The sequence below is a fragment of the Lepidochelys kempii genome, chromosome 26, assembly GCF_965140265.1.
Source record: "Lepidochelys kempii isolate rLepKem1 chromosome 26, rLepKem1.hap2, whole genome shotgun sequence".
Classification (NCBI taxonomy): domain Eukaryota; kingdom Metazoa; phylum Chordata; order Testudines; family Cheloniidae; genus Lepidochelys; species Lepidochelys kempii.
In genome coordinates, this window is record NC_133281.1 from 8,284,009 (window position 1) to 8,303,971 (window position 19,963).

At 41.7% G+C, this 19,963-nt stretch overlaps 1 protein-coding gene across 1 annotated transcript in view; it reads right to left on the minus strand.

The window, feature by feature from the left end:
* Positions 1-325: 325 nt before the first annotated feature.
* Positions 326-19,963, minus strand: part of ADRA1A (adrenoceptor alpha 1A) — a 31,149-nt gene continuing 11,511 nt past the window's right edge. Inside the window, exon 2 of the mRNA XM_073324998.1 lies at positions 326-846. Within this exon, the coding sequence (XP_073181099.1) occupies positions 326-846 (521 nt within the window). The remainder of the gene's footprint in view (positions 847-19,963) is intronic.

Genomic DNA, 19,963 nt, shown 5'->3' on the forward strand with positions numbered 1-19,963 from the left:
CAAGGGGCCAGTGCTTAAAGGTGCTTTGGGGCTTCAATGCCCATTAAAATAAATGGAAAGATTCCCATTGACTTCAATGGGCTTTGAATCAAGTCCACAACTCTCAAAGACTTCAGTTTTAAAAAGCTTTGATCCACACTGTGTTAAGATGTGCTGCTCCTTTGATTCAGGTCACTCCCCCTACTTCAGTATCCGACCCTACTTCCCATTAAAAAGAACAACTTCCTGCTAGCAGAACTATTCCAGCAGAGCAGGGTTGCCGGAGCTGAAAAGTTGCATGTAAAGATCCCCCCTCCTCCCCAATCCCATTAGAGATTTCGAACCTTTAGACATTCTCCCCGTTTTCACCGAGGGAGATAGTGTGTATTTTAATGGTCGGCACGTTACGGTTCTCCCGAGCGATGCTCCTTGATGGGCCAGCACAGCAGCATGTCCTCAGGAAACCTTTGCTCTTCACTTTGGCTCTGGTGCAGCTGGACTTGTCTTTAGAGATTGCACTTTTTGTAGACATGCTTTGCATGGTGGAGAAAATCTTCCACTCGCAGACCCCATGGGACTTGGAAATCCTATAGAAGGTTTCCCCTGACCCTACAGGGATACAGACAACATCCTTGGCACTGTCCATACTGGGCCTAGCTGGCTGGTTCAGACTGAAGCTAAGGGAATGCTTGTTGGCTGCTTGCTTCCTTGTGAGACATTGGGCTCGCAGGACATTCTGGAAGGCTTTTTTAAACTCTTGACTCGAGCACGGGTAGATGATCGGGTTGATGCAGCTGTTCAAATACCCAAGCCAAAACGTTATTTTAAAAACCGTGTCTGAGGGCTTGAGTGCAGGAAAGAAAACGCCTGGAATGGAAAATACAGGGAGTGTTAAGACAAAACTGGCGAGAAATTGCAGATAGTCAAAGTGTAAGAGAGATAACAATGAAAACAAGTCAAGTTCATGATTTTTGGATGCTCCGAAAACAGACTCATTCCTCCTGGGGAAGAGAACATTTCTGAATGTATGGTGCTCTACAATTACATAGACAGTATGTGTCATAAATATAAAGGGAAGGGTAAACCCCTTTGAAATCCCTCCTGGCCAGGGGAAAGCTCCTCTCACCTGTAAAGGGTTAAGAAGCTAAAGGTAACCTCGCTGGCACCTGACCAAAATGACCAATGAGGAGACAAGATACTTTCAAAAGCTGGGAGGAGGGAGAGAAACAAAGGGTCTGTGTGTCTGTCTGTATGCTGCTTTTGCCAGGGACAGAACAGGAATGGAGTCTTAGAACTTTTAGTAAGTAATCTAGCTAGGTATGTGTTAGATTATGATTTCTTTAAATGGCTGAGAAAAGAATTGTGCTGAATAGAATAACTATTTCTGTCTGTGTATCTTTTTTGTAACTTAAGGTTTTGCCTAGAGGGGTTCTCTATGTTTTTGAATCTAATTACCCTGTAAGATATCTACCATCCTGATTTTACAGGGGGGATTTCTTTATTTCTATTTACTTCTATTTTTTATTAAAAGTCTTCTTGTAAAAAACTGAATGCTTTTTCATTGTTCTCAGATCCAAGGGTTTGCGTCTGTGGTCACCTATGCAAATTGGTGAAGCTTTTTATCCAACATTTCCCAGGAAAAGGGGGGTGCAAGTGTTGGGAGGATTGTTCATTGTTCTTAAGATCCAAGGGTCTGGGTCTGTAGTCACCTAGGCAAATTGGTGAGGCTTTTTACCAAACCTTGTCCAGGAAGTGGGGTGCAAGGTTTTGGGAAGTATTTTGGGGGGAAGGACGCGTCCAAACAGCACTTCCCCAGTAACCAGTATTAGTTTGGTGGTGGTAGCGGCCAGTCCAAGGACAATGGGTGTAATATTTTGTACCTTGGGGAAGTTTTGACCTAAGCTGGTAAAGATAAGCTTAGGAGGTTTTTCATGCAGGTCCCCACATACAGATGTAAGCTTATCTTTACCAGCTCCTCCTCTCCTAAGCTTATCTTTACCAGCTTAGGTCAAAACTTCCCCAAGGTACAAAATATTCCACCTGTTATCCTTGGACTGGCCGCTACCACCACCAAACTAATACTGGTTACTGGGGAAGTGCTGTTTGGACGTGTCCTTCCCCCCAAAATACTTCCCAAAACCTTGCACCCCACTTCCTGGACAAGGTTTGGTAAAAAGCCTCACCAATTTGCCTAGGTGACTACAGACCCAGACCCTTGGATCTTAAGAACAATGAACAATCCTCCCAACACTTGCACCCCCCTTTTCCTGGGAAATGTTGGATAAAAAGCCTCACCAATTTGCATAGGTGACCACAGACCCAAACCCTTGGATCTGAGAACAATGAAAAAGCATTCAGTTTTTTACAAGAAGACTTTTAATAAAAAATAGAAGTAAATAGAAATAAAGAAATCCCCCCTGTAAAATCAGGATGGTAGATATCTTACAGGGTAATTAGATTCAAAAACATAGAGAACCCCTCTAGGCAAAACCTTAAGTTACAAAAAAGATACACAGACAGAAATAGTTATTCTATTCAGCACAATTCTTTTCTCAGCCATTTAAAGAAATCATAATCTAACACATACCTAGCTAGATTACTTACTAAAAGTTCTAAGACTCCATTCCTGTTCTGTCCCTGGCAAAAGCAGCATACAGACAGACACACAGACCCTTTGTTTCTCTCCCTCCTCCCAGCTTTTGAAAGTATCTTGTCTCCTCATTGGTCATTTTGGTCAGGTGCCAGCGAGGTTACCTTTAGCTTCTTAACCCTTTACAGGTGAGAGGAGCTTTCCCCTGGCCAGGAGGGATTTCAAAGGGGTTTACCCTTCCCTTTATATTTATGACAGTATGTAATAACTGTCCCAGGGGACCCTATCTGTTCAGTTACAGATGCAGCAGTAATTTCATATTTTAGGTTCTACAGAGTCCATAGTTTGGTGAAAGGAGGTGACAAAAGGAAATTACTTTCTCCCAGGAGCTCATGCACCAGACTGCTCGGATAAGCAAGGAGACAACTTAATGGGATTTGAAATGGCCACCTCTGGGATCCCAGCTAATGGGCAGCCCAATGACCACGTTCACACAGGAATTTTTAAAGGATCCTAAAGGACCTGGATGCCTCCCTCACTTAGGATCCTTCAAAAATCCCAGCCCACAGATTTTTCAGCATCATGCGCCGAAGCCAAAATTCACAAAAGCCAATGGAAAGGTTCCCATTGTTTGCAACAAGCACAGACCAGGCCCTTGAGCAATAGCTGTATAAACCGTAGGAGTTGCAAAATGTCTTTACTATCCTGCAGTGGGAGTGCTTAGCAGTGGTTAACTGAAGTTGCTAGAATGGTAAGGCTGTTTCTCATGGAGCTAATTAAAAAGGGAAGGGAAAGGGTGGCTCAAAGCCAAAACGGGCCGATACTTTGTTCAACTGTAGTCGGCTACAGGGAACACTGATTGTAAGTGCAAAGCCAGTACAGGTATCATTTTTTGAAGGGATCACATGACCCGTCTCCCTCTGCTTAATAACCGTGGGCTCCAGCTCGCCTGCAACGTGGGGAAATGTATGGATATGTGTGCAAGACACAGGCCGACCTAAAAATCTCCCTGCTTGGTTAACACTCTGTACCAAAAAAAAAAAAAAAAGCAATTGTTCAATGAATTTATTGATTTTTAAGAAACCTTCTCCTATCAAAGAAAGTAGCCAGCCGTTTGGGGTACGCTCTGTCCCCACAGATTTACAAAAGCCACAAAGCACGCCAGCAATTTGTTTTTGACTAATAGCACGGGACATCTACTGTAATGGACTGGCTTGTGTGGGTACCTACCCCTGTCATTTTCCAGGCTGGAACCAGAACTGCTTGCATGTGTATCTTAAACCCTGTACTGCAAATACCTACTAGATACTTTCCTTTAGCATAAGCGCCAGGAGCTGCGTGGTCTATCCCAGCTGTTGCTCTGAGGCTCTGAACGGTCATGAAGGAGGACAATTGTGTAGTCTCTAAATGACCATGGAGTTATGCTGTTTTCACTGCATTTCACTACATTCCTCTAATCTTTGAGACGCAGCTCTTTGGCAGAAGGCAGTCTTTTCACCTTATTGTAAAAGCAGCTATTCCAAACGTACTTAACATAAAATTCTTACTGTAACTTTTCCATTTTAAAAGATTTTATCCCATGAGCAGAAAGATTAGCCTGAGTATGTTCCTACTGGAGCGGTTCAAAATTTTTAAAATGGCCAAAAATTCAGATTTTGACTGATGCCACCTCTACCCCTTCAAAAAAGTCACCACTTAAAAAAAAAAAAAAGTTATTTAGCCGGGGTAGCGCTGGATAAATTTTTTTGATTTTCAGATTTTTTTGTTGAAATTAAAAAAAACCAAACAGTAAAAAAGGTTTATCAAAGCCAGTGATTTTTTTTAAACTGTTTTTTCAACCAGCTTGACATAGAATCCTAGAAATGCCAGGCTCGAGAAATCAAGTCCAGTCCCCTGCGCTGAGGCAGAAGAATGTAAACCTAGACCATCCCTGACAGGTGTTTGTCCAGCTTCTTCTTAAAAACTTCCAATAATGGGGATTCTACAACGTCCTTTGGAAGCCTGCTCCGGTGCTTAACTACCCTGATAATTAGAAAGATTTTCCTAATATCTACCCTAAATCTCCTTTGCAGCAGCATAAGCCCACTACTTCTTGTCCTACCTTCTCGTGGACATGGAGAACAATTGATCACCATCCTCTTTATAAGAGCCCTTAACGTATTTAAAGACTATCAGAGCTTTCCTCAGCCTTATTTAAATACTAAAGTTGCTCAATTTTTTAAACTCTTCCCCATAGATCAGGTTTTTTAAACCTTTTATTATTTTTTAGCTCTCCTCTGGACTCTCTCAAATCTGTCCACATCTTTCCTAAAGTGAGGTGCCCAGGATTGGAGACGATTCTCCAGCTGACGCCTCACCAGTGCCAAGTAGCTCAGGATAACATTCCCATTAATGCACCTCAGAATATTAGCCGTTTTTGTAATTGCATCACATTGTTGACTCACATTCAATTTGTGAGGCCACCACCGCCTAGCCAATTCCCCATTTTTTAGCTGTGCATTTGTTTTTCCTTCCTAAGTGAAGTACTTGGCACTTGTCGTTACTGAATTGCATTTTGTTCATTTCAAACCAATTCTTTAATTTGTCCAGGTTGTTTTGAATACTAATCCTGTCCTCCAAAGTGCTCGCAACCCTTCCCAGCTTGGTGTATTCTGCAAATATTATAAACATACCGTCCATTCCATTACCCAAGTCACTAATGAATTAACTAATTAATTCATAAATATTTGTCAAGTATCAGCGGGGTGGCCGTGTTAGTCTGTATCCACAAAAACAACGAGCAGTCCGGTGGCACCTTAAAGACTAGTACATTTATTTTGCTACAAGCTTTCATGGGCAAAATGCCAAGTGGGTTTTTTACCCAAGAAAGCTTACGCCCAAATAAATTTGTTAGTCTTTAAGGTGCCACCGGACTCCTCGTTTTTTTTTTTTTTTTATCAATATTGGTGTTTTCTTGCCAGGGATGTCACATGTTCTAGTGTTGTTTGTAGCCACCCTTACTAATAATTCTGCTTGGCGCTTGTAGAGTAAGATGCATTCTTGGGCAGAGGCCCAGCACAACACCTACGCATCCGGCATGTCCCACTTAAGCAAAGTGGCTGAAAGTGTTGCTAGAATGTGTGGCATTCTTTCATTCCGAGGATGTAAGTGGTGCATAGGCTTCAGACTGGCCTGCTACATGACGGTACACTTCACCCATAAACGTTAGTTATAGTAAGAAAGCTTACCGACGTTATTCAAATGATGCTTGTAACATGAAGAGAGGCACGTGCCTAAGTGATTTGCTGAATCAGGGCCATAATGACCAAAATATAGAAACGCCGCTAGGATACCGAAGATGGCACACTGATGCTTGTGGAGAATTGTTTACAACGCTGCCGGTTAGCGGTTCCAGAATAACACTAGAAATTCGCCTGTAATAAGATCCCACAGTGCCTTCGCTCAGACGCTCAAGTTTCTTGGAAATGAAAACAGTGCCGTCTGGCTGTGAATGAAACAGAGAACTGGATTCCATGCTGTCAAAATATTGCCTGTTCTGGGGGCCCATGGTAAATAATAAAGCCTCTAGGACCACTTTCTGCTGCAGATCCACCATCGCATGAAATCCTTAACAGGTTTTTGAGGGAAAGATCGTTCATTATTATGCTTTCAAAGTACTTGCCTCCAATAATGTGACCCGATCGTTCCAAAATCTGTGATTACTTTGGACAACATATCTTGGATATAAACATCATCCCAACTTCCCAGAAAACACAATTTGCTTGTTTGGGTCTTTACAGCCAAGATTTTGATCAATAGCTCTTTTATCATTGACATATCCCCCCCGCCCTGTGAAATCATAAACATGCCTAGATTGATAGGGATATTGTTGTACTTATTTGCACAACACATGAAGTTCGCCAGAAAACAAACATTCATAATTTTTGTTCTCCAAAATCATACATACAATGATACTGTTAGAGACATGGGCCTGAATGAAGACAAAAGATCTCAAATTGAACTGAACTTTGGGGAAGTTCAGATCACCCCCCTGACCTTTGTGTGCCCAACCAAACCCCCCAAGCTGAAGAAGTTTGGATTCATTGCATTAATGCTTCTCTGCTCTTGAACCATGCCAGAAAGCAGTTCCTGAACACTACAGTGTTTCATTCTGGTCTCAGGGGAGCCTAAGACAAGGCGACTTTTGAAAATGTAGGGGAATGTATGGGTTCATCTGTAGGATCTGAACTCAACTGCTTCTGGATACGTGTTCAAACTGAAACTTAGAAAGTTCAGAAAAGTTATTTAAGCTGCATGCACTGAAAAGAGTTTTTCTGGGTTAATGTGTGAGTGAGAAGGTATCAGGATATTGCCTGAACTGGACACACAAATGATGAGAATGATTAATGACTCTCATGCTGCTTCTGCTGATTTCAATCCCTATTGTCAGATGCAAAGTGATGTCTACCCACCATGACACAAACCCTCACTTTCTGAGCTGAAATGATGGGCACAGGAAGTACCTTAGGGGCAAGTGAGGAATGGGACATGTGGCCAGAGTGCAGTGTAATCTAGTTATCTTCAGTTGGTGCAAGGTCTCTTAGGGACCACAGCCAATTGGTGCAAATTAGAGCAGCCACTAGGCTGCTTTAAGATGCCCCAGGCTATGACTGAGGCAGCATATGAGAGAGTTGTAGCTGATTCCCTGACAGTCAGGCTAGGCACAGCAGAGAACCTTGCTCTTTATTTTCAAACAGGTAGACGTCTGGCTGTGGATCACAACGGCTACTCGTGCATTGCACATTACAGTCATTTGCCCGTGTGAATGTGCCTTTTTTGATTGAAAATACCTTTCCTATTCAATGTAACACTGATAATATTTTAATTCTTTGCCAAGTGACTCATCCAAACTGTTGTACAAAAGAAATCAGATCAGTATTTCATGATTTTTCTTCGTGACTATGCCAGACATTTCTTAGTATACAAATGCTATTTCCCTGTAATAACAAAATGCCCTACAACTGTTCATTATCTCTCTGACAGATTCTTTTTGGTTGGGAATTTCAAAGGCACCTAAGGAGACCACGATGCCCCAATTCCATTGAATTAATGTGACATCAGTTTGTCCATTCTTTTCCCCTTTTGTTTCAATGCAAAAGGTAAATGAAATCCAAGTCCAGGAAGTGCTCTATGAAGCCAAATGTAGTAGTGGGTGAAAAAAAATTGTTTGCTGTGACTTTTGGCTCATTTTAAATGGAATGCTAACGCTCTGCCAAAGACTGTTAAAAATAGAAAATAGCCAGCGTCAAAGCCAGGTTCCTGCTTTTCTGGGTGGGTGGGGGGATTTGTATGCTAATTTATTAATATAACCTTTTTGGTTGATCAATGTAGCAACTTCCTATCTAGGAACAGCACATTGTACATGAAAAGGACACAGAGTAGCTTTAACCGTAAACATGGGTTGCCATCTGTAGAATCCACCATCTTCCTTTCTTAACTCTTTCATTCCCATGGTAGATGCAACTTGCACATTTTAGACAAAATTGTGCTTTCACATACATGGACTGGGCCGGGCATCAATGCAGCTTTGCAAATTGACACCAACCGAAGATCTGGTATGTCTACTTCAGTGGTGTTGCACGGGCATCATTTACATCAGGTCAAAGGGAATGTAAAATTTGTCCCAATCAAAACAGTAGCATATTTCACCCTCTTTACACCAGTGTAAATGGCTTGCACAAGGGCAGAGCAATGGTAAACTGCACTGAGGATACTTACACTCTAAACCACTGTGTGGTCTGGGCAAGACCTTTTAAGCTCTGTGTCTCGTCTGTATAATGGACATAATACAAGACTATTGGTGTAATTAGTGTTTGTGTAGTGCTTTGTGGCTATAAAATGTTAATCTCATGCTGCAGAACTTGAAGCCAGAACTTTACTCACCCCAAAGCTAGGGATATATTTTGAGCCAACATTTTAGATTGTCCTGTTACCGAGATCTGGGCTGGTGCTCATGTCCATGTCAAGTTACTATTATTACACCCCAGCTAATACAGACAGAAGCCCTAAGGTCCCTAGTGATGTCAATTGACGTGAGTGATAGGAGAATGCAATGTTTTGATGTATCTTCTGTGGACGGAAAGACATTTTATTTATCTTTCATCCATGAGTTTCAAAGCACTTTACAGATATTAATGAATGAACCCTCATAAGACCCCTATGACACAAAAATTATTTCCACTGTATTGCTGGGGAAACTAAAGTACACAGAGTTTAGGTGAATTTCCCCGGTTACTCACAAAATCTGGAATTGAACCCAGATCTACAGGTTCCCCATCCTATGCCTTCATCACAAAACCATCCCCCATACAGCATTTACAAATCTTACATTCTACAGTGTGATTTTACCAGTTCACGAGTCTGTCACTGTATTACACCCGCCTGCTCTGTGAAACAAGGAGAAATATGCCAACTGTGAGGTATGACATCCTTTGCCACTTTAGTGTGCTCAAAGCAGCGAAGGGTAATGAAGTGCAAAAACAGTATAATTTTTATTCTGCACCAAGTGAAGGCTTGACATGACTCATGTAATCTCCTGCCACGATTGTGCTGTACTGTCTGCCCTTGAAAGAGTGAATCAAAATCACATTGCTTGGAAAAATCTAGACAGGAATCCCACTGACTATGGCACTTATTTGATGATTTATATCAACTCATTACCAATAAATATAAAGGCCCAATCCTCTGTCCAAAAATAGCACCATGAATATGAGAAATGAACACACAGAGTGCTCAAAGACTATAATAGCATTGGCTCTTATTCCATAATGCTACTGTGTAAAAAACATGAGGGCAAATATATAGGAATTTGGTTGAAAAGCATAATAATTTACAAAAGAATATGATATGCAGTGTACGTACGCATCCTTTAAAAAAACCCGGAGAAACATTCTAGTCTGTCGAAAATACTGTTTTGTTCAAACCGAAACTTTCTGTGGAAAGTGTTATTTTGATAAAATGTTCATTAAAAAGCTAATAATTTTAATTGTAATGTAGAAGTGCTCCATTTAGACATTTTTAGTACAGAATGTTAATTTAGAAATGACTTTTCGTTTTGAAATTTAATTGCATATGATAAAAACATTAAAAATTAAATAAAAAGTCTACATTGAAATGAAATGTTCTGATTTTAATCAAAACAAGATGTTTTAACTGACCTAAAATGTTAAGTTTCCAAAATTCACCACTTTCCCCTGATTTGGAACAAAAATATATTCGGAAATGGTGGAATGTCCCACAAAACAAGAAATTGCAGTTCCTGCTCAGCTCTAAAAATTTGGAGTTGTTCAACTGAGTTATGAAACCTTCATATAGAGCTTCATTTCAAGGGCTTCATTATTTCTGGTCATTGTAGAGCCATGGTACATTCTGCAACAATAAATGTGTTAGCCCTGACATACTGCACAAACACCAACACAGGGCAATTACATTCTGCCTATTATACTGTCTCAGCAGTTTCAACTGGTTATGGCAGTAGTTATCAACATCTTCCATACCATGAGACTTCTCCACATCCCTACACTCCCTTCCCATCTAGCTGAATGGGTTGGGCAGGGTGATACCAGTGGAGTTCATGACCTCCACCTTGAGAACCCACTGGATATGGTATTTTTCTTCCAGTCCTTTAATATTGTGCAGAGTCACTGTATGCATTTAAGCCCGTGATGTGTTTAAGACCAGAGGTGAATGCATTCAGTGCTGAATGGAAGTTATTGTTAACTGGTGGTGGTAAGACGTATCTGAAGGTATTTCATTCAGAGCATTTGAAGGCATAACAAGAACCAATGGCTGGAAGTTAAAGCAAGACAAATTCAAGTTAGAAAAACAGTAAAAGCTTTGTTATCCAGCATGAGGGAGGTATGGGAGGTGCCGGTTAATCAAAAATTCTGGTTAACTAAGAGTTACATTTAACAATGGAATACCACTTTTCAAAGAATTAGAATTCAATAAAATGGATAAAGTATCAAATAGTTTACAGGGACTCACCAATCCAGTAGTAGTACGTCGCTGAAGAGTGGTTGGTTTCTTGAAAGCACTTAGGTGTATACAGGTAAAGTTTTCTATACAGTAGGTTATCTTATGACACTTCATATCACCCAGATCACTAAAAATACACGTAACGCTAAAACTATACTGAACATAATTGAATCTTTGATGATTCAGGAGGCGCTTCGGGATCTTGCAGTGCCTCAGGATCATCATTATCAACATCAATCATCATTGTAGATGTGGAAGGTGTAGAAGACTGGGCTGAATCTGTAACGACCCTACGACACACCCTGGAAGCTGCTTTTTTGAATAAATCCCTGATACCAGCTTGCTTGCTTACTTGTCTTCTGCCTCTTTTGCATAAACACAGAGTGCAGAATGTGTAATTGCATAACCTCCTGGGCTGTACACTCGTCCCGGTTACGAGACTGAAGATTTGTGTTGGGAGATATCAGAAATGCCAGTTGATAGAGTTTTCCGGTTGGTAAAGTGCCGGATAACACAGCTTTTACTGTAATACCCTTTTTAAACAATGAGGATGATTAATCATTGAACAAACCATCACTTGATGTCTTCAGATCAAAACAGACTACCTTTCCGGAAGATATGCTTTAGCCAAACACAAATTAATGGGCTCAATACTGGGTTATCTTCTCTTCATCCCAGGGCATCTTTGCAGACACAGGGAGCAATACAGTGTCACCATTCATTCCTGTCAATGGCTTGTTCATCCTGTAAACCCAACCTGGACTGATCCTGCATACAATCTAGTTGGTGGTCAGTGGCAGTTGTGTGAAATTCTCTGGCCTGCCTTATACAGGAGGTCAGACTAAATGATCTAATGGCCCTTTCGGCCTGTGAAAACTGAATCCATGAAACAATTATGGATAATAAATGAATCAGTAAAAATCAAAGTCTGCTTAAGGATAATTCACAGACAGGAAAAAAAAAGAGTGTTAAATAAATGATTCACTTTGAATTGTTCATCCACTTTCCTCCTCATCATCTGGTTAATTACTTAGTTCCCCATACTGTGGCTGCTACTGCTCAGCATATGTGAGTGCTCCACAGTGCACTTGCAAAGTTTCCTAGCAGAGCTAAAGGATGGGAGAAGCAGCGAGCGGAGAGTTAAGAAAGGATAACTGCTACTACAATGGGATCTATGCCATCAAGTGCCAGCAATGCCCCTCTGCCATGTACATTGGCCAAACCGGACAGTCTCTACGCAAAAGAATAAACGGACCCAAATCTGACATCAGGAATCATAACATTCAAAAACCGGAAGGAGAATGCTTCATCCTCTCTGGCCACTCAGTAAAAGACTTAAGGGTGGCAATGCTGCAACAGAAAAGCTTCAGAAACAGACTCCAAGGAGAAATTGCTGAGCTTGAATTAATATGCAAACTAGAAACCATTAACTTGGGTTTGAATAGAGACTGGGAGTGGCTGGGTCATTACCCATATTGAATCTATTTCCTTAAATTAAGTATCCTCACACCTTCTTGTCAACTGTCTAAATGGGCCATCTTGATTATCACGACAGAAGTTTTTTTTTCTCCTGCTGATAATAGCTCATCTTAATTAATTAGCCTCTTACAGTTTGTATGGCAAATTCCACCTTCTCTGTATATATATATATATCTTCTTACTCTACATTCCATTCTATGCATCCGATGAGGTGGGCTGTAGCCCATGAAAGCTTATGCTCTAATAAATTTGTTAGTCTCTAAGGTGCCACAAGTCGTCCTGTTCTTTTTTAAAATCCTCTGGGTTCTGTTGAACTCTGAGCATAGAACAAGATACAACTTGAGCAATGGCAGAGCAAGCTTCTTGTCACTGTGCTGCGACCCTGTTCTGGATGGATCATCTTCCCTGGAGGTGAGGAGGGAGTTCAGAGTCCAGATTCATTCGGTCCTTGGCCCCCAGTTGGGTCTGCCAATTAGTCACAATTTTGGTTTGAACATTTCACCCACTAGCAGCCTGGGCTGAGAACGCTAATTTGTTTGACGTAGGCCGGCCAAAAAAGCTGTCGGTATCAACCATTTTTCAAGTGACTGCTGACATAGATTGGATCACCACCAGCGTTCAAGCCAGGAAAGGCTTTACATCTCCTAACAAATCCAATTCAGTCTAACCCTCAAGGACTCTTATGTCTTAGCTCGTATTTCTTTTGCAGAAGTAAAAGGTGAAATCCCGGTAAACACCACTGTTCATTTCCTTCCTTCTTGAGGAGTTATTTACTTCTGTGCAAAGGGAGTGAAAAAATGTTACCAAAACAGAATTCTCCATTCACACCAGTTGTGTTTTACACTCACTCTGCACTCACTTTTCAAGTGTGTAAATGACTACACAAAGTACAAGGCACGAGAGAATCAGGCTCCAAGCTTTTCCATGTGCATATCATGCCGGTATACCTAAATGCCCACCATGTCGTGCTGACAACCAGGAAAGAAAAATTAAGTCAATTTTTAATTCCTGTGCATTGTAGATTGGTTAAATGATCCTTGATTTATGTTGTGCATTCGAACGGATACGTTTTATTAAGAGAGTCATTAGCATGATTCAGTCCCCTCTTATTCAGAAATAAAATTTGTTATTAGTGTTGTCAGTTCTTTTAATTTGCTTTCCAGATTAAACATTTCCCATCATTTACCCTTCCTCCTTCCCCTCCCCCAACGTGTGAGGATTTTGTTTTTCCCAATATAAGCTTTTATTTTTGTGTTTGCCAACTTTGTTTTCTGAAGCCAACAGCTGTATGTTTTCCACATCCTGCTGCTGATTAAATGCCAAGACAGGCGCAAAGGCACTCTCTGATTTCTCTGTAAATCAATTACTTGGAAGTTATGGAGTTGCTTGATTACAGTGTATTCAAAAATCAGTACAGATGTCAAGTATGCATGTGTTAATGGAAAGCACATGGCATATGGAGTCCCCAAACTGTACAGGTTTCTGGCCTTCCATATTATAGGAAGCAGCATGAGGATAGTAACCCTTAAGTCTTTGTGTCCTTAGGAATTTTGTAGGAACGGTATATTGGTGAATATTCTGAAAACACGCAGAGGACTATGAATCATGGATGTTAGACAACATCATTTTCAAGGTTATGTTCCCCACTTCGTTTCTTCCGTATATGTGTTCAAAGTCCAGTGGTGGAATAAGAGCACAGGGGTGATCGAAGGAGCAAGCAGTAACCTGTGAAATATTCATGCTTGTGTAGAAATATTAGGGTTTTAGACGCAAGACGCAGTGACGAGTGGGAGACAATCACAAACACACCAATGGCCACATTCCATCCAGTAAAGTGCAGTGGTTCATAAACACATTCTGAGAAGACAGAAACAAATGAGGCTTATTATTGTTATTTGATCGGGGGGTTGCATCTGAAGGTGTCTGAGGGCTCCAGTGGAAACACAAATTAAAACAAATTAAAAAGCATGAAGACAGAAGGCTGAGCAGCAGACATTCCCTCAGGCAGATTGGCCCTGTATTATCTATGGCTTTCTACACCTAAAGTGAGGCAGTTTGCGAGATGGAGGTCACCAAACATGGTTAAACCCATTTTTGCCCTTGCTCCCAAGCTTGGAGTTTGCACTGGATTTTTATTCCATGTGACCACTCTACCTACACTGTTCCTTATTTTCAGATCAAATAGAAATATACATATCTTACTTCTTCAGAGTGATCACGGCTGTGCTCTGTACTTCTACTGCCCTGAAGCAAGTGTCACCCAGCCCTCTTCCATGGAAAGAATCTTTAGTGGGAACAAATATAGGATCAAATAAGCTTTGAAAAGTAGGAAATGTGCCAGATTTTTGTAGCATTAAATTAATGTACCAAATACAGAAGGGCGGTTTATTTCTTAATACCAGTGGGCATGCAGAATGGATAAACCTCAGTGCCTAGGATTCTGGAATGTTTTGGATAAGTTGTTCATTCTTATTACCCTTCCAATTCTTTGCATGTCGGAAATGCCAAAATAGCAAGAGAAAAGCTGCTCTCATGCACCAGACTTTGAATTCAAGGATCACTAGATCATGCAGTAGAACTCATCTATTTCCCCACCACTTTTGCTACACAGTGTAGGGGAAGGCATTTGATGGATTGGATTGATTGAGTGAGTGGAGGAGGCTGGGCTGGGTGTTGGAATTGGAAATATTTGTTACAATCTACAGGTGTCCCTGGCTCTGGGTGCTCTGTTGGGATTTTTTAAAGGGGTATTTTATGTTATGTTCTATGTGTCTAGTTATGATAAGTGCCAGTTATATACATAAAATAAATATTTCTGGCATAAGAAACAAACACCAAATATCACATATGCAAGCCAGTAACTGCCAGATTTGCAGCCTGGATCTGCAGACTCAGAATGTTCAGCTAAACACTTGGAGCCAAATTTTGCTCCAAGTTACACCATTGTAAATCTGGAGCAACTGATAGATCAACTCCATTATTGATGAAATTCCAAGAAAAGAAACAAACCAAAAAACTGGTTACAGTGAAATTACTTGGGATACCAGTATTGCAACCCTTGTGATTCTATCATGATATTTATGTTTTCCCTAAAGGCTCCAGCTCTTGGAGTCATGTGACTAAAGGAGACTCCCAGCTTTTATTAAAAAAGTAGTCCTCATGGTTTCAGAAGAAAAAGCTTGAAAACATGAACCCTAAAGGCTCAAAACCCAGAAGGCAAATAAAAAGAGCCCAACATTTTTTTAAAGAAAAAATCTCATTATTTCCAAGCCACTCGGGGAGTGGGGGCAGCTAATATGATTTTTGAACATTTGGGGTTGGCAATACTGGGATTCGCACCCCAGTGCAAATGAATAATCTATGTCCCTTAAACTTCTGAACTGAATCCAAACTTTTGTGGATCACCCATTCCCACCTCTTGATGCATGATGCATAAAAAGCACTCTGACATCTTTTTGAGTGGAAAATGCCATTCCTCCTCGCTCACGTACTCTAGGGGCATAAAAGTGGTGACTTGAAATCATCCCTGTAGAAGACAAGAACATTTTTATTGGGAGGGAAATCTTCCCATTTGACAGGTAAATCAGCCAGGAAAGCCATACATGCAGAGCATAAGTCACTACCGTGTAAAAGGCAAACGTTGTTTAAAAATCTCTTCTTTCATTTTTAGGTCAAACTGGCTGGAATATGACTTGGGGGACTTTTGCCCTTGTGTTCAATGTGGCCAGGATTTCATCCCAAAACTAACAAGGACTTTGCAATCCATGTGTATGGCAGATTCCCCTTGTGTTGAAGAAACACTCCAAAGAGATATTCCAGCTGCTGTTCTTCTTGGTTTTATTTTCTTTATATTCAACGGCTCCACACTCATGCACATGTACCTTCCAGATCTTGTTGCATACAAATGTGCTCCCTCTCACTGACCGGCTGCCACCCTGCTTTGCTGCAGTGCTTCTCTGTCATTACGGAACATGCTGAGATGTTAACAGAAGGAGTCTCGATCCGAATGCTGTCTCTGGGGCCCACATTTAGTATTTTCCGACATGGACACCATTTAGGGCTGGATAGTCTTAGCCTTTATTCCGCTGTGCAGGGGATCAAGGGGGGAGGAAGGTCTCCTCCTTTCTTCTCTGCACAGCCCTGCTTAGATTGTGACATCTGCTAGGCTGGGGGAGAGCATAGGCTACTTGCAGAGCAGGGAGTAACTGGCAAGCCAGAAGGGGCGGAGAGGGCATGGAGCGGGGGGACCCCTGGTTCCACCAGGTTAGTTGTTGGTCAGAGCAGATGGCAGGATATACAGGAGAGAGGGGGCTGTTGCATGAAAAGGGGCAAAATATTTCACTCCCTCCCTGGTGTAAACAGGGAGCAGAGGAGAAAGTCCCATGTCATTCTCTGGTTGCTTTTACACGCCACCCCAGAGTCAGCTACTAACTAAACATTCAGTAAGGGATGGGTGGCTCCAGCACATAACACTCTGATTAACCCAGTTAGCTCCTGGATGACCACTTTATACTAGGGCTATCCTACTGCAAAGAAAAACGATGCAATTAAGAGGTGCATGCACATAAATAACTAGCCACCCAGTCCTATACTCAGTCCTTGTGTCTCCTTTATTCCACTCCGTTGAGTCACATCTGACCCTCGATTGTCAGCTCTGCACAGCCAGGCTCACATCATGGGTCTTTATTGTCTTGGTCAAATTCCGAGCACAGTCCTGGGCAATTATTAATTATTATATCAGCCACCAATCCTTCTACCTGAGCTCTTTGCATAATTCCACCAGAATTTAATTTAATCCGGAATCTCAGTTTATAACTCAGTTCGGAACCATTATTAATGATATGACCATAACACTGAGAGGCCACAAGTGAGATAGGATCATTGTACAAACATCACCATACTGAGCGACAGTCCCTGCCCTGAGGAGATTCCCATCTAAACAGCGATATCAGATACTTAAGATACTACTCACCATGAAAAAGGGTCATAGAATCTGGCATTAAATTGATAGTGCTTATAAAGCGGAAGGCTCTCCTGATGTGATATGGTATATTTCAGAAAAAGAAGAGGCTCCTATGGTATTTTGTAGAATAGGAATAAAATATAAACCAAGCACACCGATGTCACCGCTGCTAGTCATTTTATGACTTCCCGCAAGCTTTGGCAGTCATGGTTTTCTATGTTGGGTTTAGATTCTTATTATACGACACGCACGTTCTCCTGACAACCATCGTAAATTTCAAAAAAGGGAAACAGCCTTTTCCTATGGGAATAGAGTGATCGCCAGAGCTGGGTGAAACGTGCTCATAATGAAACCTCAAAGCAGGTAAAATGTACTGTGGCTGGTCTTACTCAGAATTGGAGGCAATATATTGATTGAGCTTGAGCCCTGTTCAAGTGAACTTGGGTGACTCCCACTCAAACAAAACACAGCAGTGTCAGTCGAGTTTCACTCCTCGGGAAACTCCAAGGATGTGGCGCCGAGGGACGTGAAATGAGAATAAAGGTTCACATTAACTTCTAATCTCAAGCCATCATGTTTTCTTCACTGCTGCACTTATATTTGTCCCATGCTGTCAGTTAAACTAGCAATAACTACGATGGCTTTTAATGCTGATCCGTGCCATGTAGCTAAGATGCTCGTCTGGGACATAGGAAACGTGGGTTCAAATCCCTGCCTTGCCAAAGACTTCTTGTGTGACCTTAGTCAAGTCACTTAGGGCTAGCACGTTAGAGGTATTTAAGCAACTAATTCCAATTAAAATCAATGGGAGTTAGGTGCCTAAATTCCTTTGAAAGTCTGGCCCTTCCTTGTTCAGTGTCTTAATTCCCCCTCTGTGAAATAGGGATAAGAGCACTTCCTTACCACACAGGCTCTTGTGAGGTGCTCAGATACCATGGTGGTGGGAGGTGACAAGTGCAACAGACAGATAGATATGCAACACAAGTGAAATTATTTGGGGTACAGAAATTCTTGCATTTTGTGATGAGCTCAAAAATATTGGTGTTGCCAAAAAATGTCAGCACCATCAGGCCCAATTCCAAACTGCAACATTCAAAAAGGTCTCAGGTTGGAAATTTTGTACATATCTGATGTGGAAAAAAAAAACCCAACCCTTTAGACACCACTTTGTGGCAAAGCAAAATGTGAGGACATTGAAATTACATGAGACAAAAGAATAATTCAGGAAAAGTTTCCAGACCATTCCACCACCCAGGTAGATGGGATAGAACCCTCATGCAAGGATTTTGGATGTTCCATACCTAATATTTAGTTTAGCACATATATTAAGTTATTATTGTTAACAATAATATCCAGCTCTTATAGAGTGCTTTTCATTCATAGACCTCAAAGCACTTTACTAAGGAGGTCAGTATCATTATCCCCCTTTTACAGATGGAAAAACCGAGGCACAGAGTGGGCCGTGGCATGACTAAGGGGGTTAGTGGAAGAGCCAGAAATAGAATACAAGTCTTTTGACTCCCAGTCCAGTGCTACACTGCCCCAATTAAAATATATGGTTGTTTCTGTTCTTTATTCCCTTCTTCATTGTCACTGATTTTCTTGCCGTGATTTCATGAGGAGAATGAGAGGTTTGCTATTTAGATCCATTCCTAAATCACCCCAGGATTTCACAGCACCTGAAGTGAAAAAATGTGGAAAAATCTCAGCGTTCAAGTTTTCCCACTTGTTATTTCTGTCCATGAGTACATGGGAAGGCAGTGTTCTCAGGAGACTGGGAGTCTGGACTGTTGCATTCTGTCCCTGGTTCTACTGCTGACTCACTGTGAAAAGTTGTTCTAGTCATGTCACTGCTCTGTGCCTCAGTTTCCCCATCTGCAAAGTGGGAACAACCACCCTTACCTCACAAAAGGACTCGGCGGGTCCTTTCATTCAGAGGGCTTTGGGATTCTGTGACCAGTGCAAAGTATCATGATCATAAAATAAAGGCCTCTTGAAAAATTAGATTTTGGATTTATGCCTTCTTATGGAGCAGCTAGCATTGACCAGTGTTGGCGAGAGATCACAGATTAGCTGGGCCCATTAATCTCTTATGGCATGGCAACTACCATTGACTTGCTGGTTATGCCATGCAAGGTGGATGAATTGACAGCTTCATGCCTCTTGGTGTTTCCCTTTGTGCAAAGTCATAGAATCATAGAATATCAGGGTTGGAAGGGACCTCAGGAGGTCATCTAGTCCAACCCCCTGCTCAAAGCAGGACCAATCCCCAACTAAATTATCCCAGCCAGGGCTTTGTCAAGCCTGACCTTAAAAATATCTAAGGAAGGCGATTCTACCACCTCCCTAGGTAGTGTTTCGCCACCCTCCTAGTGAAAAAGTTTTTCCTAATATGCAACCTAAACCTCCCCCTGCAACTTGAGACCAAACCACTGCAACTTGAGACCATTACTCCTTGTTCTGTCATCAGCTACCACTGAGAACAGTCTAGATCCATCCTCTTTGGAACCCCCTTTCAGGTAGTTGAAAGCAGCTATCAAATCCCCCCTCATTCTTCTTTTCCGCAGACTAAACAATCCCAGTTCCCTCAGCCTCTCCTAATAAGTGATGTGTTCCAGTCCCCTAATCATTTTTGTTGCCCTCCGCTGGACGTTTTCCAATTTTTCCACATCCTTCTTGCAGTGTGAGGCCCAAAACTGGACACAGTACTCCAGATGAGGCCTCACCAATGTCGAATAGAAGGGAACGATCCCGTCCCTCGATCTGCTGGCAATGCCCCTACTTATACATCCCAAAATGCCATTGGTCTTTTTGGCAACAAGGGCATGCTGTTGGCTCATATCCAGCTTCTCGTCCACTGTAACCCCTAGGTCTTTTTCTGAAGAACTGCTGCCGAGCCATTTGGTCCCTAGTCTGTAGCGGTGCATGGAGTTCTT